The sequence below is a fragment of the Mustelus asterias genome, unplaced genomic scaffold (assembly GCF_964213995.1).
Source record: "Mustelus asterias unplaced genomic scaffold, sMusAst1.hap1.1 HAP1_SCAFFOLD_929, whole genome shotgun sequence".
Lineage (NCBI taxonomy): Eukaryota > Metazoa > Chordata > Chondrichthyes > Carcharhiniformes > Triakidae > Mustelus > Mustelus asterias.
Genome location: NW_027590875.1, coordinates 25,184 through 52,490, shown reverse-complemented (window position 1 = coordinate 52,490; position 27,307 = coordinate 25,184). Strand labels below are relative to the sequence as shown.

The following is a 27,307-nucleotide window of genomic DNA, read 5'->3' as shown; positions in this document are numbered from 1 at the left end:
ATTCTTATCCTCAGTGGCACGAGGCATTGGGAGCAGCCCAGAGATGGCCACCCTAGTGACCCTACTTTTTAACCTATTTCCCAACTCCCTGAATTGCTCCCTTAGGACCCCCCTACTCTTCCTATCTACGTCATTTCCACCAATGTGTATAATGACATCCGTTTCTTTATCTTCCCCTTTTGAAGTTTCTCGCAGTCTTGGACAGAGCAGGAGCCATACCAAGCTAGAATGTTATTTATGGTGCATCTGTAAAAGTTGATGAGAGTCGCAGCTGACATGCCAAATGTCCCTAAACCTCTGAGAAAATAGAGGCGTTCGGAGACTTTTTTAATTATAGGGACGTCATGGAGGAACCAGGAAAGGTTTTTCGTGATGTGGACCCTAAAACGTGAAGCTCTCGACTATTTCAACTTCATCCCATTGATGTAGATCGGGGCATGTACTCCACTAGGCTTCCAGAAGTCGATTTGCTTTGTTGACATTGAGGAAGAGATTATTGTTGTCGCCCCAGTTCACCAGATTCTCTGTCTCTTCCTCCGACCCACTGCAGGTGTCATCAGCAAACTTGGGAACCGAGTTGCAGGGGAATTTGGCCACACAGTCACCAGTGTATAAGGAGTATAGTAAGGGGCTGAGGACGCAGCCTTACGGGGCACCGCTGTTCAGGATGATTGTGAAGGAGATGTTGTTGATTGTCCTTAATTTTGCTCTCTATGGATTAGGAAGTTGAGGATCCAATTGCAGAGGCAGGAGCCAAGCCCAGCGCCACGAACTTTGGACATGAGTTTCGTAGGACTAATGGTGTTGCAGGCTGAGCTGTAGTTGATAAACACGAGTCTGTGTTCCAGGGTTCACTGTCGGGCCCGGGAGATGGCATTGTGGACCTGTTGTGGATGTCGGTGAACTGTCGTGGATCCAGGCAATCTGGGAAGCCGGAACTGATTCATGCCATGACTAACCTTTTGATGCATTTCATAATATTGGACATCAGAGTCACCGGACGATAGGCATTAAGGCAGCCTGCTTGGCTTTTCCTTTGGTACTGGCCTTTGTTTGAGTTTTACCTGGTGCATAGATTGGCAACCTTCCTGCCGAGAGACGACTGCAGCTGCACTGGTCCAGTAGACCAACGTGGGACAGCAGTAATCGCACTGAGCATTATGGACGATAGCGATTCGCTGAACCCTGAAACTTTCTCCCACTCTTGAAAGAAACACTGGAAGTTGTGTTCTGTGCCAATCGAGTGTGAGATTACTATTTTTTCCTGTGTTGTGCTAACAGTGGCCACAATGCTGTGATCTCCTCTCCAGGGTACAGTGCTGTGTAAGTATAATAGAGATTCTGTGCTGTCAAGGCATCAGGATCTCCCTCTGCCAATTGTTAGTATTGTCCAGAGGCAAGGGTCAAACCAGCCCTCTTTGGTACCAGCTCTGTTGCAGGGGTTGTCAGTAAACTGTCTGAGAGACGACAGATTACCATCTACAGGATTCCAGTCTGGATTTTCTGTCAGGGTTTACTCCCTCACCCTTGGAGCTGAGTGAGGGTCAATGTTGTGGACTCTCCGGAAAGCTCTCTCCCAAATGTATACCAGTGTGTTGCTACCATGGACTGCACGGTGACACAGTAGTTAGCACTGCTGATTCACAGCGTCAGGGAGCTGGGTTCAATTCCAGGCTTGGGTCACTGTCTGTGTGGAGTTTGGACCTTCTCCCCGTGTCTGTGTGGGTTTCCTCCGGATGCTCCACTTTCCTCTCACACTGCAAAAGACGTGCTGGTTTAAAAAAAAGATTTAAGTCATTTTATGTGTATACATTCTTTTTTATTTTAACCCATCCTCAGTCCAAATGGTAACTTCTTTCCCTGAATCCTGTCTAATTTTATTCTTTATTTCCCTTCCTGACAGTGAACATAATCACAATTGTGACACTGACGAGCAGAAACTGTGGTCTGTCCAAATGTGTGACTCGTTACCTGGTGGCCATGTCAGCGGGGGATCTGCTGGTCGTTATCCTCGACCTGATATTCAGACACATTCCCATTCTTTATCCGGAACAGTTTGATTTCCTGTACTGGGTTCCCGTGTGTAACATCCACGCCGTCCTGCTTTTTGCAGCCACTGACTGTTCTGTCTGGTTCACCGTCACTTTCACCTTTGATCGATTTGTGGCCATTTGCTGCCCCAAGCTGAAGAGTAAATATTGCAGTGAGAAACCGGCGGCTGTGGTTCTGGGAACAGTGACGGTGCTGAGCTGTTTAAAGAACATCTTCTGGTATTTTATGTTATTAAATAGATATCGGCTGGGGAACGAACCCTGGTTTTGTGAGGTCACAGTGGATGTTCTGTACTCTCCGGTCTGGGGAACAATCGAGTTCCTCCACAACATTCTAACCCCGACTGTCCCGTTCGTCCTGATTCTGCTGCTCAACGTTTTCACCGTCAGACACATTTTAATGAGCAGCAGAGCCCGCAGGAGACTCCGGACTCACAGCAGTGGGGAGAATCCCAGAGACCCAGAGATGGAGAGTCGCAGGAAATCCATCATTTTACTGTTTGTTATCTCAGCCAATTTCATCCTCTTATGGTCGACATTAATGGTTTATTCTATATGGAGTCGGATGGATTATTTGGGCTATAAGTCGGTCTGGTTAGATTTCTATGTTCTGCAATTTGGTTTCATGTTGCAACTCACAAGTTGTTGTACAAACACTGCCATTTATGCTGTGACACAGACTCACTTCAGGCAGCAGCTAATCAATCTGCTGAAAGCTCCCCTTACTTCAATTCTTCAACTCATTAGACCCTGAGAGGAAACTACAACTACAAGACCCCTGACTCTTTCTATTGGACTTTCAAATATAAATAACAAACAGTTGCCATGTCTGGTGGCCAGGTATGGATACGAATATTTGCCCGTGGGTCAGTGTTGACAATATCAACAAGGGCAGAAGTACCACCAATCACTACTCTTCACACTTGGGAATGGCCAGGACATCCGGAGACGTGGCTGCACACGGAGAGTGCCGGTCCGTTCATGGGGTCTATGTTCCTGAAATGGTAGATGCTGATTCAAAATGGATGGCCGTTCACAGGGTGAGTTACTCAAACACAAGGACAAGAGTGGAGAAACTTCACACCTCTTTCATGACACCCGGGATCCCGGAAATGTTAGTTCCTGAAAATAAACCACTCTTCATCAGCCAGGAATTTGTGCATTCGATGAAGTTGGACAGAATTTGACACGTTTGGGCAGTGTCATATTATGATGTGGAGATGCCGGCGTTGGACTGGGGTAAACACAGTAAGAAGTTTACAACACCAGGTTAAAGTCCAACAGGTTTATTTGGTAGCAAAAGCCACTTTTGCTACCAAATAAACCTGTTGGACTTTAACCTGGTGTTGTTAAACTTCTTACAGTGTCATATTACCCATCATCCAATGGCCTGGCAGAAAGAGCGGCCCAAACAGTAAAAGCAGGTTCAAAATACCATCCCTCAGTCTCTTTGGACACCAAACCATCCAGATTTCATCTTCAATTACAGAATGACACCCTCCAACCTCCCCCCGACCTCCCCGCTTCAACAACTGGAATAGCCCCAGCAGAGTTGGTCATGGGAAGTTCACTCCGCCCAATGTTAAGTCTGACCTTCTGAAGGTGGGAGCTAACACCCAGTGCCGTTCCCACCAGCCGGGAGAGGCACCTAAAGGCAGGTGATAGGTTATTGGTAAAGAATCATGGCAATGGATCCACGTGGTTATGAGGCACGGTCGAGTCTGGAACAGGGCCAGTTTCCTATCAAGTCCGCTTGGGAGATACCATCCTATGGGAATGCTTCAATCATCTACAAGCCATGAAGCCCCAAGCCGTGCAGGAAAAAGCAATTCCCAGCAGACCGGGAACTTTGGAAAGAATTCCAGGCACTCCGGCTCCTGTTCCCCATCTCCGCCAGTGGGAACCTCGGAGTCTGAAATGGACACAGTGGGTTTAGCCTCTCGACCACATTGTCACCCGATAAAGGGAACTCGGGCCACACGCTCATGGTGGAAGAGGCGAGCTCCGGTCTGCTGAACCCCACTCACTTCCGAGGCTGAGCAGCAGGAACCGGACCCAGCATTGAAACTCCAAAAAATGCTTCCAAGGTGGTCAGCCCTCGGCGGTTACTCAGACCTAGAGGGGGAGGGGGGGCAGTGACTTCAATCAGGTTCATGAGTTGGACACGGGCAAATATAAACTACCAAACTGAGGCCTGTGAAATGTGCCCACTCAGGGAGCTCCACAGAGTGCAAGCTGCAGAGAGTGAAGCACTGAGAGCTGGGGTAAGTGTGGGAGTTTAGGGAAGTGGGTGGAGAGGTATTGCTGTGTCTTGTGTCCCTTACTGCCCGGTCCCTTACGGCCAGGTCCAGTGTGGGTAGGTGTCCCCCAGACATTACTGTTCAGAAAGTGACGTGAGCAGATGTGTTTATTGAGACTTTCAGAAGGCTTTCGACAAGGTCTCACATCGCAGACTGCCATGTAAAGTGAAAGCACATGGGATTACAGGCAATGTTTTGAGACGGATAGAAAGCTGGTTCACTGATAGAAAGCAAAGAGTTGGCAATAAATGGGCCTTTTTCTGATTAGCAGTCAGTGTCTAGTGGGGTTCTGCAGGAATCTGTGCACGGACCCCAACTGCTCACATTATATATTAATTATTTTGAAAATGGAACTAGATGTATCATCTCCAAATTTGCAGATGATAAAAGGTGTGTGAGGGTGAGCTATGAGAAACATGCAGACATGCTTCAGTGTGATTTGAACAGGCTCAATGTGTGGGGATGTGCAAAGCAGTTGCAGTAAAATGTGGATCAATGTGAAGTTATCCAATTTAGCAGCAATAATAGGAAGACAGATTATTATTTGAATGGGTGTAAATTGAGAGAGGTGGATACTCAGCGAGGCCTTGGTGTCCGTATGCATCAGTAAGTGAAAGTCAGCGCGCATGTACAACAGGCAGTAAAGAAGACAACTGTAATGCTGCCCTTCATAGGGATAAGATTGGAGTACAGGAAGAGAGATGTGTCATTGCAGTTGTACAGGGCATTGCTGAGGCCACATTTCGAGTATTGTGTGCAGTTTTGGTGTCCTTATCTGAGGAAGGATATCCTCGCTATAGAGGGAGTACAGCGAATGTTTACCAGGCTGATTCCTGGGATGGCAAGTCTGTGATATGAAGAGAGACTAAGTCGGTTAGGGCTTTATTCATTGGAGTTCATTCGAGTGAAACATATAATATTGGACCATGTTTAGACAGGGTAGATTCAGAAAGAATGTTCCTGATGCTCAGGGAGTTGAGGACGAGTGTTCATGGTTTGAGGATAAGCATCAACCTTTTAGAACAGAGGTGAGGAGAAATTTCTCCACTCTGATGACCTATGGACTTCGCTACCACAGAAAGTAGCTGAGGCCAAAACCTTTCGTGATTTCAGGAAGAAATTATGTATCGCTCTTGGGGCTAAAGTGATCACGGGATATGGGAGCAAGGGATGGTCAGGATATTGAAGTTGATGATGATCCCTGATCAAACTGAATGTCGGAGCTGGGTCGAAGGGCCGAATGGCCTGCTCCTGCTGTTCCTATATTTCAATGTTTCTATGATTGTGAAGCTGAGGTGAGTCTGTACACGGTGTGAATCTGAACATGATCCGAGTCCGAACCTTGTGTGAATCTGAACAGCGTCTCTGTCTGAACCTGGGTGGGTCTGAACCTGGTGCGGGGCCTCTCGACATGATTGCCAGTATTCCACTTGCCTTCCTAACTGCCGATTGAACCTGCAGGTTAACCTTTAGAGAATCTTGAACAAGGCCTCCCAAATTCCTTTGTGCATCTGATTTTCTAAGCATTTCCCCATTTCGAAAATAGTCTCTGCCTCCATTCCTCCTTCCAAAGTGCATAACCTCACACTTTTCCTCCTTGTATTCCATCTGCCCCCTCTTTATCCACTGTCCTAACCTGTCCAAGTCCTTCTGCAGCCCTCCTCCTCCCCCTCCCCCCTCCCACTTCCGCAATACTCCCTGTCCCTCTGCATATAATTGTATCATCACCAAACTTAGCAACAGCGCCTTCATTTCGTTTTTCCAAATTATTAATGTGTATTGTGAAAGGTTGTGGTCCCAGGACCGACCCCCGAGGCACACCACTTGTCACCGGCTGCCATCCTGAGAGAAGATCCCTTCATCCCCACTCTCTGCCTTCTGCCAGTCAGCCAATCCTCTATCCATGCCAGGATCTTACCCTCAACACCATTGGCACTTAACTTATATAACAGTCTCCTATGCTGCGCCTTATCAAAGAAAGATCACCACCAATGCCACCACAATTTCCTCAGCTATGTCTTTTAGAAACCTGGGGTGTACTCCATCCGGTCCAGGTGATTTACCACCCACAGACCTTTCAGTTTCCCCAGAACCTTCTCCTGAGTGATGGCCACTACACCCACCTGTGTCCCCCGACTCTCCTGGAGCTCTGGCATCCCACTGGTGTCTTCCACCGTGAAGACTGATGCAAACTATTCAGTTCCTCTGCCATTTCTTTGTTTCCTATTATTCCTTCTCCAGCCTCATTTTTTAGTGATCCAATGGCTATTTTTGCCTCTCTCTTAACTTATATTGGAAAACCTTCTCCTCTCCTCTTTTATAATACAAGCTTGCTTACACTCATATTTCATCTTCTCCCCTCTTATTGCTTTTTTAAGTTGTCCTCTGCTTGCTTTCAAAAGCTTCTCAATCTTCTGCCTTCCCACTAATCCTTGCCACTAAGGATGCTTTCCCTTTTGTGTTTTTGCTGCCCTTGGCTTCCCCGTCAGCCATGGATTCCTCGTCCTCCCTGTGGCATGTTTCCTCCTCCTTGGGATGAATTTCTGTTGTGCCTCGCAAATAACTCTCAAGAACTCCTGTCATTGCTGTTCCACTTTCTCCCCTGCTCGGCTCCCTTTACAATCAACTCTGGCCAGCTCCACCTTCATGTCCTTGTAGTTATCTTTATTTAATTCAAATACCTTTACATCTGATTCCAGGTTCTTCCTCTCAAACTGCAGGGTAAATTCTATCATATTGTGGTCACTCCTCCCTAAGGGTTCCTTCACCTTAAGTTCCCTAATCAAGTCTGCCTCATTACACATCGCCAAATCCAGAATTGCCTGTTCCGTAGTAGGCTCTGTCACAAGCTGCTCCAAAAACCCTCTCTTAGACATTCCACAAATTCCTTTTCTTGGGATCCACGACCTATCTGATTTTCCCAGTCCACCTTAGAATCTTAGAAACCTACATATTGAAGTCCCCCATGATGATTGTAACATTGCCTTTTCTATCTCCTGATGTATTTTCTGCCCCTCATTCTCTCACTATCCTCATCCCTACCCTCAGACTGTACTTTACCCTTTACCTCCGCCAATCAGACACGATGTTTACATTTGAAGGCCAGTTTCCAATATTCAAAGTCTCTCTATTTTTCCCTTGCCTCCTTTTTCCCTTTTGCCTGTAATTCAGATTGATTCAATTATTTTGCTTGCTGTTCCTCCCTTTCCTTTTCTTTTCCCTGTAATTCAAATAGTTTTAATTATTTTTTATATTGAGTCACTTTCATTTGTAACTGAATTTCCAACGATTCTGACTGAGCTTCTGACAATTCCAAATGTTGTGCTATTGCCACAATTATCTCTCCTTTCTGTACTCTGTCAGGCAATGTCAACTGGAATGTGTTTCCAATTCCAAAAGCTTTGCTTTCGTCACTATCTGTCAGGTAACTTGCGTGACTTCCTCCACCCGCAGAAACTTCTGAGCCTCTGAAAGAGACATTAATCCAAACCACACTCCCTATTTAAACTGGAATACAACACCTGAAAAGGAAACACAAATCTGCTCACCGCTCACTGTCTTTGAGTTCACTAATCCAAAATCAATCAAGAAATACAGGTTTCAATCCCGGAGCCCCCAGTTGTTCTCAGTCAGGTTGGATACTCCCAGTTGTTCCATGAAGCTCGAGTGACCTGTAACTCTTTACCTTGAATCTGGCTCGAAGGAGCACGAGAGGTTTCACTTCAGGTGGGAGTGAACTGACCCACGAGGAACTCTTATTCAATACAAAGTTTAATTGAGAATATTGTTGACATGTATAGTAAGACAATTAGCAAGAACATTTAACAATTACAAACAAGAAACACAACAACCACGATAATGTACATCTCTGAAGGAAATATCTCTGGTGTGTTCCAACCAAAGCCAACATCCAATCCACAAAACCCTCCAAATCACCACAATACGGCAGAGGTTAATGCCGAATTATTACACGTGTCCAGCCTCCTGGGCTGAATGCTCAAAATCCCTTGAGAAACTCAGCAGAGGTTGCAGTCGAGTCTGTTCCACAAAACACAGCCTTTTCAAAAGAGAAGGACAGGGAGAGGGAGAGAGATTGCTTCTGAGCTTGCTGCTAAACTGCTTCCCAAAACTAAACTAAAAGACCAAAAAAAAACCACCACCTGACTGCCACAGCTTAGCTCCACCTCCATGTAAGCTGCATGATTTAAACAAAATTGCTGAAAGGTCCACTCACATGACAACATTAACACCCTCACTCTCAACTCAGCACTCCCCATTACCCCAACACTCTCTCTCTCTCACCAACACTATCCTGTCACGTCAACACACCCCCTCACCTCAACACACCCCCGCTCACCTCAATACTCCCCTTCCCCTCTCTGCACAATCTCTATCACACAGACATTACACCCTTTCTCCTCAACACTAGCCGTCTCGCTTCTAAGTTCCCCCTCTCACATTTACATTGTCCCATAGAGGGTTAACATCAATTCCTCTCACCAGAACACGCGCTCTCAATTCAACACTCCCCCAATCAACACAACTCTCCCCCTCTCACCTTAACATGTTCCCCCCCTCACATCAATCCTCCCACTCACTTCTACATTCCCCCACGCACCACAACACTACCCATCTCATCTCGACGCTCCTCACCTCAAGATCCCCAAGATATGAATTTCCCGTCCCACACCGCATGGGAGTCGGAGCAGATGGGCACAGACCGTGTCAAGATCCAATTACCTCTGGTGGGATTATCCGAATTTGGGGAGAGCGCGGGGCCAAATCCGACACTCTGTCTCACATCAACATTCTCCCTCTCTCATATCAGCTCTCTCTTCCCATCTCAGCACTCTGTCTCGCCTCAGCTCCCGCCATCTCCTTTTAACTTTCCCCCTCACCTCAACAAACTCCCCCTCATCTCAATACACCGCCTCTCAACTCATCACTCTCCCCCTCACTTCCATAATAAACTTTCACTCCACACACAGCCCCCCACTCCACACAACTCAAACATCCGCCCGCTGTCCCTGCCCTGGGTGTGTTTGCTGGGGAAATTGCAGATGGAGTTTTATCTTGTGTTTCCCCGATGCTACACCTGTCCCTGCAGATGCAGAAATAACCTGATTCTTATTGGAACCAGGTATTTAGGAACAGCAGTGACCGCACTCTCCTTTCACAACCTGCACAGATACATTACTGAATTGCTCTGATTGTCAATACACATCCAGGTGCATGGCTAACCTCATCCCTACTGTCTTTACCTTCCAGGTGTATCACCGACTTCATTCTTATTACCAACTGACAAACAGATACATCACTGACCTCACTCTTATTGTCGCTACTGATTCCCTGCGACCCCCGCGTTACAAAACGAATAAAGGCAACACAGCAGCAGCGTCACACAAACTGTCTCAAAAACCTTCAGCTCCTTCAATCATTCTGATCCTGGGCTGATCTCAACAACATAAAGTTTGAATGCAGAATGTAAGTTTGTTCCTCCACGAATACACTTGGATTAAATAATTGCGGAACAGAGCATCTATTTCAGGTCAAGCAGAGGTGGCAGTGTGGGAGCATGGTGCTAAATATCAGAATTATCTGTATCAATATCTGACTGCTCAGAGACCGGAATTAAAATAAATATATTCACTGCATGTGAAACATGTATAAAATGATATGCATTACAAAGTTACTGCTGGTGTTCAGTGACTGGAACTAATGTTATTCACCTTGAGATCTCTATAAATGTACCTCTTCTGTTCTGTACAGTCAGTTGGAGAAACGGATTTCGAAATGTTTTTCAATTAGATTGTATAAGATCTCCACATGCATTTTCACAAATTCCCTCAATAAATCCCCAGCTGAATTTAACAAGGCAATCCCACCAATTGAATTCTGGTTTTCACTCTGCGTGAGATGTCAGCACCACCGGGAATGTCACCCCGCTTGGTTAACGCTGACACACAGACTCACTGTTACTGGGAGATATTGCAAAGTGTTCTTGTGTTGGATCGGGTCATCTCACTGTCCCAATACTGCAAACAATCACAATATGGAACGGGTTCTCACTTCTACACGGGACAATTATTCCCCATTTGGCATTGATTGCAATCAGTTGATCAATCTGATTTACTTAACTGGGGCAGTTTTCACCTGGCCTTCATCAATCGAGAGATTGAGTTTAGGAGTCCGGGGATAATGATGCAGCTAATATAAGACCCTCGTCAGACCCCACTTGGAGTACTGTGCTCAGTTCTGGTCGCCTCATTACAGGAGGGACGTGGAAATTATTGAAAGGGTGCAGAGAAGATTTACAAGGATGTTGCCTGGATTGGTTGGCATGCCTCATGAGGATATGTTGAGAGAGCTCGGTCTTTTCTCCTTGGAGAGATGAAGGATGAGAGGTGACCTGATAGAGGTATAAAAGATGTTGAGTGGTATAGATCAGGTGGACTCACAGAGGCTTTTTCCCAGGGCTGAAATGGCTGCTACGAGAGGACACAGGTTAAAGGTGCTGGGGAATAGCTACAGAGGAGATGTGAGGGGTAGGTTTTGCACTCAGAGGGTGGTGGGTGAGTGGAATCGGCTGCCGCCAGTGGTGGTGGAGGCAAACTCGATGGTGTCTTTTAAGAGACTCCTGGATGAGTACATGGGACTTAATAGGATTGAGGGTTCTAGGTAAGCCTGTATATAAGCCGAGGTAGGTAGGGACATGACCGGCGCAACTTGTGGGCCGAAGGGCCTGTTTGTGCTGTAGCTTTTCTATGTTCTTTACAACAGAAAATGTTTGCAATTCATTCATTCGAATTCCCAAGTGTCTGAACTGTATTTAGGAAAGGTCTGAAGGAGTATTTCACAAAACTATAACAACAAATTAACAGAAGACAGTTATTATGAAAGCACGTGTGGAAAATATCATTATCAGTGAGGCTGCCCTGGGATTACTTCATGGACAGTGATGGAAACGTGTTTGATACAGAAGATACACGTCCCTTTTATCAGCCTGTTTGAATTGGCAGTGCAGCAAGACCATACACTTTACCCAGTGCTGTCCCTATCCTTGGAAATGTTCAATGGAAGCACAATTTACAGGAACCCAATGGCAAATACAGAAACATGGTTCAGAATGGGGTTCGACACAGAGTAAACACCCTTTGCAGTCAACTATTCAATGGGACACTGCAGAGTGAGCTTTGCTCTGTCTGCAATCCCGTGTGTAACTGTTCTGGGAGGGTTTCAGAGGTCAGTATCAAGAGGAGATGTATCTGTATTGAACTTTTCTTTACCCATACATGGGATTTTTTTCTGGCAATATACAGGGAGAGCAGAACTATATGTATCTCTGTGTCCACCTGCGCTCGAGTTCCTGATAGGACAGTGTGGAGAGATTTTCTGTGGACCTTACCCTGTTCTGCTCTTGCTCAGGTCTTTAGTGTTTGGACAGTCTATGCAGACATTTTTTGTGCATCTCACCCTTGCTACCCCTTCACTGGAGTTCTTGGTGAAACAGTGTGATGGGAGGTTTCTGGAAATCTCAGCCTGAGCTGCATCTGAACTCTCACTAGTTGCATCTGTCTTTGGAGAGTTTGATGGGGACATTATAGAGGGAGATTTATTCTACATTTAACGACGTACTGTCCCTATCCTGGGTATCCTGGGAGTGCTTGATGAGGACACTGGAGAGAGAGGTTTATTATGTATCTACCCCCCCATCCCGGCCAATGCTGTAGCCGTTCTGGGTGGTGCAGAGGGAATTTTACCGTGTGAATGTTTGATGGGCACAGTCTTAAATTTACTCTGTGTCTATCCCCATGCTGTACACGTCCTGGGAGTGTTTGATGGGGACATTGATGAGGGAAATTTACTCTGTATCTAACCCCGTCCAGTACCTGTCCTGTACGTTGCCCGTCTCCCAAGTTAGCATGGCTAATCCAACTAACTCCCACATCTTTGGAGTGTGGGAGGAAATGAGAGCACACAGAGGATTCCCACGCAGACAGGGGAGAACGTGCGCACTCCACACAGAGAGTGAGCCGAGGCTGGAATCAAACCCGGGTCTTTGGGGCCATGAGGCAGCAGCGCCAACCAGTGTGTTACAGAACCTCACCCACACCACAAAATTCCCTTCTCACCTCCACACTCCCACTGTCACCTCCACACTCCCACTGTCACCTCAACACTCCCCCTCTCGCCTCCACGCTCCCCCCCGCTCGCCTCCGCGCTCCCCCCCGCTCGCCTCCGCGCTCCCCCCCTCTCGCCTCCGCGCTCCCCCCCTCTCGCCTCAGCGCTCCCCCCTCTCGCCGCAGCGCTCCCCCCCTCTCCCCCTCTCGCCTCAACGCTCTCCCCCTCTCGCCACAACGCTCTCCCCCTCTCGCCTCAGCGCTCCCCCCCTCTCGCCTCCGCGCCCCCCCCCCCTCTCGCCTCAGCGCTCCCCCCCTCTCGCCTCAACGCTCTCCCCCTCTCGCCTCAACGCTCTCCCCCTCTCGCCTCAACGCTCTCCCCTCAAAGCTCTCCCCCTCTCGCCTCAACGCTCTCCCCCTCTCGCCTCAACGCTCTCCCCCTCTCGCCTCAACACTCTCCCCCTCTCGCCTCAACGCTCTCCCCCTCTCGCCTCAACGCTCTCCCCCTCTCGCCTCAAAGCTCTCCCCCTCTCGCCTCAACGCTCTCCCCCTCTCGCCTCAACACTCTCCCCCTCTCGCCTCAACGCTCTCCCCCTCTCGCCTCAACGCTCTCCCCCTCTCGCCTCAAAGCTCTCCCCCTCTCGCCTCAACGCTCTCCCCCTCTCGCCTCAACGCTCTCCACCTCTCGCCTCAACGCTCTCCACCTCTCGCCTCAACGCTCTCCCCCTCTCGCCTCAACGCTCTCCCCCTCTCGCCTCAACGCTCTTCGCCTCAACGCTCTCCCCCTCTCGCCTCAACGCTCTCCACCTCTCGCCTCAACGCTCCCCCCTCTCGCCTCAACGCTCCCCCCCTCTCGCCTCAACGCTCTCCCCCCTCTCGCCTCAACACTCTCCCCCTCTCGCCTCAACATCCACCCCTCTCGCCTCAACGCTCCCCCCCTCTCGCCTCAACGCTCTCCCCGTCTCGCCTCAACGCTCTCCCCCTCTCGCCTCAACGCTCTCCCCCTCTCGCCTCAACGCTCTCCCCCTCTCGCCTCAACACTCTCACCCTCTCGCCTCAACACGCTCCCCCTCTCGTCTCAACGCTCCCCCCCTCTCACCTGTCCACACTGTCTATCTCACCCTCTGCTATACCTGCACTGGAGATTCGTGTTTGGACAGTGTAGAGGGAGACAGTTTGTGTATCTGGGCCTGTGCTGCATCTACAATGAGGGTATTTGATGGGAGTGTAGAGGCAGCTTATCCTTGTAAATGTCTGATGGGCGCAAGCTGACGGATATCGAGCCTGAAGGTTGCCTGACTAAGTTGAACCTTCACTTTAGCAGCCATGAGACCGCCTGGTCACACAGTTAAGATGGGGTGGGAGTGACACTGGACCTCTGTAGCTGACATTGGAGTGTTTGATGGGATGTTGCAGATGATGTTTGCTCCGTGTTTAAGGGCTGTCACCGTTCCCTCCGCACTCTGGCTGGCAGCGTGAGGGGACAGACTGACTTCACACCTAATCCCTGCAGTAAATATCCTGGGAGTGTTTGTTGGATCAGTGTGTATTGATATAACACCATGTTGTTCCCCTCTCATCTGAAAGCTCCCTCCTCACATCAACACACTCCCTCTCACCTCAGTAACCGCCTCTCACCTCAACTCCCACCGTCCACAGCAACACCCCTCACCTCAACACTGAACCTCTCACCTCAAAATTCCCCTTCACCTCAACACTCTCTCTCTCACCCCACTCACATCAAAAATAGGATTGACCTTGTGAGTTCCTTCAATCTTTCTGATTCTAGGCTGCCATCAACAGCATAACGTTTCACTGTGCACCGTCCGTCTGTTCCTCCAGAACAAAGAACAATACAGCACAGGAACAGGCCCTTCGGCCCTCCAAGCCCGTGCCACTCCCTGGTCCAAACTAGACCATTCTTTTGTATCCCTCCATTCCCACTCCGTTCATGTGGCTGTCTAGATAAGTCTTCAACGTTCCCAGTGTGTCCGCCTCCACCACCTTGCCTGGCAGCGCATTAGAGGCCCCCAGCACCCTCTGTGTAAAATATGTCCTTCTGATATCTGTGTTAAACCTCCCCCCCCCCTTCACATTGAACCTATGACCCCTCGTGAACATCACCACCGACCTGGGGAAAAGCTTCCCACCGTTCACCCTATCTATGCCTTTCATAATTTTATACACCTCTATTAAGTCTCCCCTCATCCTCCGTCTTTCCAGGGAGAACAACCCCAGTTTACCCAATCTCTCCTCATAACTAAGCCCCTCCATACCAGGCAACATCCTGGTAAACCTCCTCTGTACTCTCTCCAAAGCCTCCAGTAGTGTGGCGACCAGAATTGGACACAGTAATCCAAATGCGGCCGAACCAACGTTCTATACATCTGCAACATCAGACCCCAACTTTTATACTCTATGCCCCGTCCTATAAAGGCAAGCATGCCATGTGCCTTCTTCACCACCTTCTCCACCTGTGACGTCACCTTCAAGGATCTGTGGACTTGCACACCCAGGTCCCTCTGCGTGTCTACACCCTTTATGGTTCTGCCATTTATGTATAGCTCCTCCCTACATTATTTCTACCAAAATGCATCACTTCATATTTATCAGGATTGAACCCAATCTGCCATTTCTTTACCCAAATTTCCAGCCTATCTATATCCTTCTGTAGCCTCTGACAATGCACCTCACTTTCTGCAAGTCCTGCCAATTTTGTGTCGTCCGCAAACTTACTGATCACCCCAGTTACACCTTCTTCCAGATCGTTTGCATAAATCACAAACAGCAGAGGTCCCAATACAGAGCCCTGCGGAACTCCACTAGTCACAGGCCTCCAGCCGGAAAAAGACCCTTCCACTACCACCCTCTGTCTTCTGTGACCAAGCTAGTTCTCCACCCATCTAGCCACCTCCCCCTTTATCCCATGAGATCCAACCTTTTTCACCAGCCTACCATGAGGGACTTTGTCAAACGCTTTACTAAAGTCCATATAGACGACATCCACGGCCCTTCCCTCGTCAACCATTCTGGTCACTTCTTCAAAAAACTCCACCAGGTTAGTGAGGCATGACCTCCCTCTCACAAAACCATGCTGACTATCGTTAATGAGTTTATTCCTTTCTAAATGCGCATACATCCTATCTCTAAGAATCTTCAACAACTTGCCCACCACGGACGTCAAGCTCACCGGCCTATAATTTCCCAGGTTATTCTTCCTACCCTTCTTAAATAACGGGACCACATTAGCTATCCTCCAATCCTCTGGGACCTCACCTGCGTCCAGTGACGAGACAAAGCTTTGCGTCAGAGGCCCAGCGATTTCATCTCTCGTCTCCCTGAGCAGCCTTGGATAGATTCCATCAGGCCCTGGGGATTTGGCAGTCTTTATATTCTCTAACAAACCTAACACTTCCTCCCTTGTAATGGAGATTTTCTCCAACGGTTCAACACTCCCCTCCGAGACACTCCCAGTCAACACATCCCTCTCCTTTGTGAATACCGACGCAAAGTATTCATTTAGGATCTCCCCTACTTCTTTGGGCTCCAAGCATAATTCCCCACTTTTGTCCCTGAGAGGTCCGATTTTTTCCCTGACAACCCGTTTGTTCCTAACGTATGAATAAAATGCCTTGGGATTCTCCTTAATCCTGTCTGCCAAGGACATTTCGTGACCCCTTTTTGCCCTTCGAATTCCCCATTTCAGTTCCTTGCTACTTTCTTTGTACTCCTCCAGAGCTCCCTCTGTTTTTAGCTGCCTGGACCTAACATATGCCTCTCTTTTCTTTTTGACCAGTCCCTCAATTTCCCTGGTTATCCACGGTTCTCAAATCCTACCCTTCCTATCCTTCTTTTTTACAGGCACATGCCTGTCCTGTCGCCCTAACAACTGTCCCTTAAAATACTCCCACATGCCAGATGTGGATTTACCCTCAAAGAGCCTCTCCCAATCAAGAGCTGCCAATTTCTGCCTAATCCCACGAAAGTTAGCCTTCCCCCAATCCAACACCTTACCCTTGGGACACCACTCATCCTTTCCCATCACTATCCTAAAGCTAATAGAATTGTGGTCACGATTTGCTACATGTTCCCCTACCGAAACTTTGAAGACCTGACCGGGCTCATTCCCCAGTACTAGGTCCAGTATAGCCCCCTCTCTAGTCGGGCTATCTGCATATTGTTCCAAAGAACCCTCCTGTACGCATTTTACAAATTCCTCCCCATTTCAGAGTCCCAGCTCTCAGCGATTTCCACTCTATACCAGGGAAATTGAAGTCTCCCACTACAACAACCCTATTTTTCCTGCACCTATCCAGTATCTCCTGACATATCCGTTCTTCCACTTCCCTCGGGTTGTTAGGGGGCCTGTAGTATAGCCCCAACATAGTGACTGCGCCCTTCATGTTTCTAAGCTCCACCCAGAGTGACTCGTTACACGACCCCTCTGAATTGTCCTCCCTCTGCACCGCTGTAATATGCTCTCCAACTAATACTGCTACTCCCCCACCTCTTTTGGCCCCTCCTCTGTCTCGCCTAAAACACTTGTACCCCGGAATATTCAGCTGCCAGTCCTGTCCCTCTTTCAACCAAGTCTCTGTCACGGCAACCACATCCAAATCCCTCGTGAGCATTAAGGCCCTAAGTTCGTCTGTCTTACCTGCTACGCTCCTTGCATTGAAGTATAAGCACTCCAGACCTCCAGGCTCAGTGAGGTCGTCCTCCCCCAGAGTGCTCTTCTTCTTTGCCAGCTTTGTCCCAGTCCCAAGCTCGTCCCCAGCCTCTACACTTGTAGACCTAATATTTTGATCCCCACCCCCCTGCCATACTAGTTTAAACCCCCCCGAACTGCACTAGCAAAACTCCCAGCCAGGATATTCGTGCCCTTTCAACATAGTTGTGACCCGTCCTTCTTGTACAGGTTCCATCCTCTCCTGAAAACTTCCCATTGATCTAGGAAAATGAAGACCTCCCTCCTGAAGCAGTCCTTTAGCCAAGCATTCAATTGTACTAACTCCCTATTCTTAGCCTCACTGGCACCAGGCATCGGGAGCAGCCCGAAGATGGCCACCCTGGAGGCCCTACTTTTTAGTCCATTTCCCAACTCCCTGAATTGCTCTCGTAGGATCCCCCTGCTCTTCCTATCTACGTCATTTGCATCAATGTGTACAATGATATCCGTTTCTTTATCTTCCCCTTTTAAGATGCCTCCTATCCGCTCGGTGACATCCATTTCCCCAGCACCAGGTAGGCAGACTACCATCCTGGAGTCCCGTTCGCAACCACAGAATCGCCTGTCTGTGCCTCTAACCGACGCATCCCCCACCACTATTGCTCTCCTAACCCCTCTCTTTCCTTTCCAGGCCACAGAACCTGACTCTGTGCCAGTGACCTGGTCAGAAATACCCGAGTGTTAAATAATTTCTGAATAGGGCACGAATATCCTGAATAGGGGCGGCACGGTAGCACAGTGGGGGGCGGCATGGTAGCACAGTGGTTAGCACTGCTGCTTCACAGCTCCAGGGTTCGATTCCCGGCTCAGGTCACTGTCTGTGTGGAGTTTGCACATTCTCTTCGTGTCTGCGTGGGTTTCCTCCGGGTGCTCCGGTTTCCTCCCACAGTCCAAAGATGTGCGGGTTAGGTTGATTGGCCATGCTAAAAATTGCCCTTAGTGTCCTGAGATGCGTAGGTTAGAGGGATTAGCGGTTAAAGATGTGGGGATATGGGGGTAGGGCCTGGGTGGGATTGTGGTCGGTGCAGACTCGATGGGCCGAATGGCCTCTTTCTGTACTGTAGGGTTTCTATGATTTCTATGATTTCTATAGCATCTATTTCAGGTCAGGGAAAGGTAGCGGCGTTGAAGCATGATGCTAAATACCAGCATTAACTATACCAATGTCTGATTTCTCCATGTCCCGTGTTATATTGAATTGGATGAGAATTTAGGAGGCATGGTTAGTAAGTTTGGAGATGACATCAGAATTGGTGGCATAGTGGACAGTGAAGGTTATCTCCGATTGCAATCGGATCTTGATCAATTGGGCCAGCGGGTTGACAAATGGCAGATGAAGTTTAATTTAGATAAATGCAAGGTGATGCATTTTGGTTGATCGAATCAGGGCAGGATTTACTGAGTTAATGGTAGAGCGTTGGGGAGAGTTACAGAACAAAGAAATCGAGAGCGGGGGTGAGGGAAAAACAGACATTGACAGCAAAACAGAGGTGTGGGTTGAAGTGAGGAGGTGGGATGAGACACAGGTTCTGGGGGGTGTCCAGTGTGGGGTCAGTGCCCAGCTCCCTGTCTCTGGAGAAAAGCCTCAGTCACAGCCCTCTGGGATTCCCAATTTACAGAAATAAACAACTAAATAAACAAATAAATAAATGTTGGGAGGCTGATTTTAAAAAGTCTCCAAGGAATGGACACAGCTTGTTCCCAGTTTAAAGAGGGGAGTTTATCTCTTTCTGTGACTGAGATGTTGTCCATTCAGACTCGGAATATACGTGGCGTTCAGCGTCTGGGTGGGAGGATTACACCAGGCATGAAGCTGGGAGAATTACATTTCTCCCCTTTGTCCCGTCCGGATATCGTCAAATTATTGCCCATGGGATCTGGCTGTGCATCAATAACCAGCTGCCTTTCCTGAACTCCAACTTGTAAACACGCAAATTTAAAATGGAACTGACTGTAAAACATGTGAGGGACGAGGGAGGGAATCGTTCCCAATTCCAGAGTCCTGACTGTGTTTTTAGAAGGGGTGGTGCCAGGGGCAGGGGCTCAGGACAGGGGATTACGATCCGTGCCTCTGTCACTCCAGCTTTCCGGGCTGGAGAGAATTGTTGTGTTTCACTGGAGTGGAGCGAATCCTGCTCTTTGCCCCAAGGTTTAATGCAGCCTCTGTGACTAGGCCACAATTCAAGCCCGAAATGCAGCAGAAACAGATGGAGAGAGAGACAGACAGAGTGAGGGGAGAAATGAGGGGGACATAAAACAGCTGGATGTGGTGGGTTAAACTGAGGCGGTTAGTGGGAGCAGGGCTTCAATGAGGGATAGACTCTGCATTTTAATTCTGAGGGCCCGTTGGGGCGTGTCTCAGTCTCTTTGCCTCTGCCTCCATCTCTGCCTGTTGCAGTCTCTTTGTCTCATTCTCTCTCTCTCTCTGTCGCTGCCTGTAAACATTTACTCAATTGTAAAATCTTTGCAAACTAGATGCCTGTCAGTTTCGACATTACAATCATGCAGGAATTGAGAGAGAGAGCTCCACTATGAGAAAGGCTGCACTGAAATTTAAAATTCCCATTATTTTTGGGATCTTCGTATGCACAGGGTGAAAACTCCACACAGAGTGACCAAAGGTGGGAATGGAACGTGATTCACTGGCGCTGTGAGGCAGCAGTGCGAACCATGTGGCACCGTGCCCTTGAACGAAATGGCTTGCTCGGCCATTTGGGAGGACAGCTGAGAGTCAGCCACGTTGCTGTGGCTCTGGAATGACATGTAGACCAGACCAGGTAAGGACGGCAGATTTCCTTCTCTATGGACATTACTGAAGCAGGGGGAGGGTGAATGGGTGCAGAGAGAAATGGAGAGTGAGAGGGAGTGAGAGTGACAGGGAGAAAGAGGGAGACAGCGAGTTCCAGGCTCCCACCACCCTCTGTGTAAAACAACTTGCCTCGGACAACTCCTTTAAACCTTCCCCCTCCACCTTAAACCTATTCCCCCGAGTAATTCACTCTTCCACCCTGCGAAAAAGCTTCTGACTATCCACTCTGTCCATGCCCCTCATAATCTTGTAGACTTCTATCAGGTCTCCCCTCAACCTCCGTCGTTCCAGTGAGAACAAACCAAGTTTCTCCAACCTCTCCTCATAGCTAATGCCCTCCATACCAGGCAACATTCAGAAAAAACTTTTCTGTACTCTCTCCAAAGCCTCCACATCCTTCTGTTAGTGTGGTGACCAGAATTGAACACTATATTCTACATGCGGCCTGACTAAGATTCTATAAATCTGCAACATGATTTGCCAATTTTTAAACTCAATGCCCCGGCCGATGAAGGCGACCATGCCGTATGCCTTCTTGACGACCTTCTCCACCTGCGTTGCCACACAGTGACCTGTGTACCTGTCAAATTCAACAATAAACTAAAATGTAAAAAAGACAAACAAATTCAACAACAACAAACCCAACATTGAAAACCACGAATAAATTCAACAACAACCCCAACATTGAAATCCCAAATGCCTTCTTGACTACCTTCTCCACCTGCGTTGCCACTTTCAGTGACCTGTGCACCTGTACACCCAGATCCCTCTGCCTTTCAATACTCTTAAGGGTTCTGCCATTTACTCTATATTTCCGATCTGTACTGGACCTTCCAAAATGCATTCCCTCACATTTGTCCGGATTAAACTCCATCTGCCACCTCTCTGCCCAAGTCTTCAACCAATCTATTGAAGATAGATCGCCCCCTGCAATCCCTCACCCGCATCCCCTCCCCGAGCCCCACCGCTTCCTCCACCTCTGCCCCACCCCCCCACGCCTGCAAACCCTCCCCCATGCAACCGCTGCCCCGCAACGCCTTATTCCCTCCCCTACAACCCTTCTTCCGCAACCCCTTTCCCCAACCCCCGCAAACCCTCCCCACTCCAACCACTCTCCTGCCACCCCTGCCCCGCAACCCCTCACCCCCTGCCCCTCACTCCCACAACTACTCACCCCATCCCCCCAACACCTCGCCCGCTTCTCCGCAACCCCTCACTCCACAACCTCTCCACCCGCAACCCCTCACCCCCTGCCCCTCACCCCCATCCCCCGCAACTACTCACCCCATCCCCCCCAACACCTCGCCCGCTTCTCCGCAACCCCTCACTCCACAACCTCTCCACCCGCAACCCCTCACTGCCTGCCCCTCACCCCCATCCCCCGCAACTACTCACCCCAACCTCTCTCCCCCGCCCCCTCAATACAAATTGAGTCTAATCAATGTACTTGGACTATCAGCGACCATACCTTGTGTATTGATGTGTTTGTCCAGAAGCTTCTTCAATCAGAGAGTCCCTGCCTCCAGCAGCCACTCAGGCAGCGAGGTCCAGATTTCCAACACAGTCTGCTCAACATTCTGTCCCCACATCCCCTCTGAAACACACTCACCTTTAACCTCTGCCCTTTGGTCAAACCCAGACCAAGATGGCACTGGGCATGCGCTCTCCCCACATTGCCCCTCACAAAGATGGCACTGAACATGCGCTCTCCCCACATTGCCCCTCACAAAGATGGCACTGAACATGCGCTCTCCCCACATTGCCCCTCACAAAGATGGCACTGAACATGCGCTCTCCTCACATTGCCCCTCACAAAGACGGCGGCGGTGCAGGCGCACAGCCCCGCTGTAAACATGGCGGCGGTGAACTCGGGGCAGAAACGGGGAACAATACTGGGCTCCCGCTGGGTACAAACGGGGAACCGGCGATTTCATTCTCTGAGTTTCCGCTGTACACAAACCTGGTTATGAATCCTCTCCGCCCACCCGCCGGACCATCGCTCCCCCCGAGCCGCCATTCCACTCACTGACATCATACCCATTGCCATCCCGCACACTGCGCATGCTCCACTCCCAGCCCCGCCCCTCATTCACTCCGATTGGTTGGAGGACCAGCCCCTCCCGCTCGGTCCTCCAGTCTCGCCCCCTTCTCCTCCTATTGGTCCGGAGCTGCCGTCAATCAGCCGGGCATTGTGACTGTGTGAGATGGTGGGCGGGGCCACAGCACCAGGTTAAAGGTCAACAGGTCTATTTGGCAGCACAAGACACGAGCTTTCGGAGCACTACTCCTTGATCAGGGGAGTGGGAGATGTGTTCACAAACAGGGCCGACAGAGACACTAACTCAATTTACACAATAATGGTTGGAATGTGAGTCTTCGGGGAAGCGTTCTCCAAGGCTGCCTTCACCACACACGACAGCGCAGAGTCACTGCGCAGAGACTGATAGTCAAGTTCCACACACATGAGGACGGCCCCAACCGCCATCTTGGGTTCATGTCACACTATCTGGATGATCTGGATGAGGAAGTGGAGGGATGGGTTGGTCAGTTTGCCGACGACACGAAGGTTGGTGGGGTTGTGGATAGTCTGGAGGGATGTCAGAAGTTACAGAGGGACATAGATAGGATGCAAGACTGGGCGGACAAGTGGCAGATGGACTTCAACCCAGATAAATGCGTCGTGGTCCATTTTAGCAGGTCGAATGGGATGAAGGAGTACAATATTAAGGGAAAGACTCTTAGTACTGTAGAGGATCAGAAGGACCTTGGGGTCCGGGTCCATAGGACTCTAAAATTGGCCCTGCAGGTGGAGGAGGTGGTTAAGAAGGCGTATGGTGTGCTGGCCTTTATCAATCGAGGGATTGAGTTCAGGAGTCCGGGGATAATGATGCAGCTATATAAGACCCTCGTCAGACCCCACTTGGAGTACTGTGCTCAGTTCTGGTCGCCTCATTACACGAAGGATGTGGAAAAGTTTGAAAGGGTGCAGAGGAGATTTACAAGGATGTTGCCTGGATTGAGTGGCATGCCTTATGAGGATAGGCTGAGGGAGCTCGGTCTTTTCTCCTTGGAGAGACGTAGGATGAGAGAAGACCTAATAGAGGTATATAAGATGTTGAGAGGCTTTTTCCCAGGGTGGAAATGGCTGCTATGAGAGGACACAGGTTTAAGTTGCTGGGGGGGGGGGGTAGGTACTGGGGAAATGTTAGGGGGAAGTTTTTCACACAGAGGGTGGTGGGTGAGTGGAATCGGCTGCCGTCAGTGGTGATGGAGGCAAACTCAATAGGGTCTTTTAAGAGACTCCTGGTTGAGTCCATGGGACTTAATAGGATGGAGGGTTATAGGTAGGCCTAAAAGGTAGGGTTATGTTCGGCAAAACTTGTGGGGCCGAAGGGCCTGTTTTGTGCTGTAGTTTTCTATGTTTCTATCTGTAACCCCCACGACTTGCCTGGCCTTGCAGAATCTCACTAACTGTCCTGTCTGGAGACAGTACACATCTTTCACCGCTGCTCTACCCTCTCTCCACTCACATTGTCTGTACCTTTCAGACTTGCTTACCTGTAAAGACTCGCATTCCAACCGTTATAATGCACTGGCTAAAGCCAAACACAGTAAGAAGTTTAACAACACCAGGTTAAAGTCCAACAGGTTTATTTGGTAGCAAAAGCCACACAAGCTTTCGGAGCTCCAAGCCCCTTCTTCAGGTGAGTGGGAATTCTGTTCACAGACAGGGCTTATAAAGACACAGACTCAATTTACATGAATAATGGTTGGAATGCGAATACTTACAGCTAATCAAGTCTTTAAGATACAAAGAACGAGAGTGGAGAGAGCATTAAGACAGGCTAAAAAGATGTGTATTGTCTCCAGACAAGACAGCCAGTGAAACGTTGCCGGTCCAGGCAAGCTGTGGGGGTTACAAATAGTGTGACATGAACCCAATATCCCGGTTGAGACCGTCCTCGTGTGAGCGGAACTTGGCTATCGTTTTCTGCTCAGCGACTCTGCGCTGTCGTGTGTCGTGAAGGCCGCCTTGGAGAACGCTAACCTGAAGATCCAAGGCTGAATGCCCGTGACTGCTGAAGTGCATAAACATGAGGAGAGAAACAGTCAGTAACACAGGGTGCTGGGGGGACATGGGTTACTGAATTACAGTGTGAGGGAGCTGCATTAACATCAGTGCAGATTCAGTCAGTAACACAGGGTGCTGGGGGAGAGGGGATACTGAGTGACAGTGTGAGGGAGCTGCATTAACATCAGTACAGACACAGTCAGTAACACAGGGTGCTGGGGGGAGAGGGGTTACTGAATGACAGTGTGAGGGAGCTGCATTAACATCAGTGCAGATTCAGTCAGTAACACAGGGTGCTGGGGGAGAGGGGATACTGAGTGACAGTGTAAGGGAGCTGGTTTAACATCAGTGCCGATACAGTCAGTAACACAGGGTGCTGGGGGGAGAGGGGTTACTGAGTGACAATGTGTGGGAGCTGGATTAACATCATTAGAGACACAGTCAGTAACACAGGTGCTGGGGGAGAGGGGTGACTGGGTGACAGTGTGAGGGAGCTCTACTAACATCAGCAGAGATACAGTCAGTAACACAGGGTGCTGGGAAAAGGGGTTACTGAGTGACAGTGTGAGGGAGCTGGACTAACATCAGTACAGACACAGTCAGTAACACAGGGTGCTGGGGGAGAGGGGTTACTGAGTGACAGTGTGAGGGAGCTGGATTAACATTAGTACAGATACAGTCAGTAACACAGGGTGCTGGGGGAGAGGGGTTACAGAGTGCCAGTGTGAGGGAGCTGGATTAACATCAGTACAGATACAGTCAGGAACACAGGGTGCTGGCGGAGAGGGGTTACAGAGTGCCAGTGTGAGGGAGCTGGATTAACATCAGTGCAGATACAGTCAGTAACACAGGGTGCTGGGGGGAGAGGGGTTACTGAATGACAGTGTGAGGGAGCTGCATTAACATCAGTGCAGATTCAGTCAGTAACACAGGGTGCTGGGGGAGAGGGGATACTGAGTGACAGTGTAAGGGAGCTGGTTTAACATCAGTGCCGATACAGTCAGTAACACAGGGTGCTGGGGGGAGAGGGGTTACTGAGTGACAATGTGTGGGAGCTGGATTAACATCATTAGAGACACAGTCAGTAACACAGGTGCTGGGGGAGAGGGGTGACTGGGTGACAGTGTGAGGGAGCTCTACTAACATCAGCAGAGATACAGTCAGTAACACAGGGTGCTGGGAAAAGGGGTTACTGAGTGACAGTGTGAGGGAGCTGGACTAACATCAGTACAGACACAGTCAGTAACACAGGGTGCTGGGGGAGAGGGGTTACTGAGTGACAGTGTGAGGGAGCTGGATTAACATTAGTACAGATACAGTCAGTAACACAGGGTGCTGGGGGAGAGGGGTTACAGAGTGCCAGTGTGAGGGAGCTGGATTAACATTAGTACAGATACAGTCAGGAACACAGGGTGCTGGCGGAGAGGGGTTACAGAGTGACAGTGTGAGGGAGCTGGATTAACATCAGTGAAGACACAGTCAGTAACACAGGGTGCTGGGGGAGAGGGGTTACTGAGTGACAGTGTGAGGGAGCTGGATTAACATCAGTACAGATACAGTTAGTAACACAGTGTGCTGGGGGCGAGGGGTTACTGAGTGACAGTGTGAGGGAGCTGGTTTAACATCAGTGCAGATACAGTCAGTAACACAGGGTGCTGGGGGGAGAGGGGTTGCTGAGTGACAGTGTGAGGGAGCTGGTTTAACATCAGTGCAGATACAGTCAGTAACACAGGGTGCTGGGGGGAGAGGGGTTGCTGAGTGACAGTGTGAGGGCGCTGGATTAACATCAATAGAGACACAGTCAGTAACACAGGTGCTGGGGGGAGAGGGGTGACTGAGTGACAGTGTGAGGGAGCTGGATTAACATTAGTACAGATACAGTCAGTAACACAGGGTGCTGGGGGAGAGGGGTTACTGAGTGACAGTGTGAGGGAGCTGGATTAACATCAGTACAGATACAGTCAGTAACACAGGGGCTGGAGTAGGGGGGCGACTGAGTGTCAGTGTGAGGGAGCTGGATTAACATTAGTACAGATACAGTCAGTAACACAGGGTGCTGGGGGAGAGGGGTTACTGAGTGACAGTGTGAGGGAGCTGTATTAACATCAGTACAGACACAGTCAGTAACACAGGGTGCTGGGGGGGAGATGGGTTACAGAGTGACAGTGTGAGGGAGCTGGATTAACATCAGTACAGATACAGTCAGTAACACACGGTGCTGGGGGAGAGGGGTTACTGAGTGACAGTGTGAGGGAGCTGGATTAATATCAGTACAGATACAGTCAGTAACACAGGGGCTGGAGTAGGGGGCGACTGAGTGTCAGTGTGAGGGAGCTGGATTAACATCAGTACAGATACAGTCAGGAAAACAGGGTGCTGGGGGGAGAGGGGTTACTGAGTGACAGTGTGAGGGAGCTGGATTAACATCAGTACAGATACAGTCAGTAACACAGGGTGCTGGGGGAGAGGGTTACTGAGTGACAGTGTGAGAGAGCTGGATTAACATCAGTACAGATACAGTCAGTAACACAGGGTGCTGGGGGAGAGGGGTTACTGAGTGACAGTGTGAGGGAGCTGGATTAACATCAGTACAGATACAGTCAGTAACACAGGGTGCTGAGGGAGAGGGGTTACTGAGTGACAGTGTGAGGGAGCTGGATTAACATCAGTACAGATACAGTCAGTAACACAGGGTGCTGGGGGGAGAGGGTTACTGAGTGACAGTGTGAGGGAGCTGGATTAACATCAGTACAGATACCATAAGACCATAAGACCATAAGACATAGGAGCGGAAGTAAGGCCATTCGGCCCATCGAGTCCACTCCACCATTCAATCATGGTTGATTTCAACTCCATTTACCCGCTCTCTCCCCATAGCCCTTAATTCCTCGAGAAATCAAGAATTTATCAATTTCTGTCTTGAAGACGCTCAACGTCTCGGCCTCCACAGCCCTCTGTGGCAATGAATTCCACAGACCCACCACTCTCTGGCTGAAGAAATTTCTCCTCATCTCTGTTCTAAAGTGACTCCCTTTTATTCTAAGGCTGTGCCCCCGCGTCCTAGTCTCCCCTGTTAATGGAAACAACTTCCCTACGTCCATCCTATCTAAGCCGTTCATTATCTTGTAAGTTTCTATCAGATCTCCCCTCAACCTCCTAAACTCCAATGAATATAATCCCACGATCCTCAGACGTTCATCGTATGTCAGGCCTACCATTCCTGGGA

At 49.3% G+C, this 27,307-nt stretch overlaps 1 protein-coding gene across 1 annotated transcript in view; it reads right to left on the bottom strand.

Annotated features, from left to right (window-relative positions):
- Nucleotides 1–1,983: 1,983 nt before the first annotated feature.
- Nucleotides 1,984–27,307, bottom strand: part of LOC144487621 (uncharacterized) — a 48,469-nt gene continuing 23,145 nt past the window's right edge. Inside the window, exon 5 of the mRNA XM_078205706.1 lies at nt 1,984–2,184. Coding sequence (XP_078061832.1) covers nt 1,984–2,184 — 201 coding nt within the window. The remainder of the gene's footprint in view (nt 2,185–27,307) is intronic.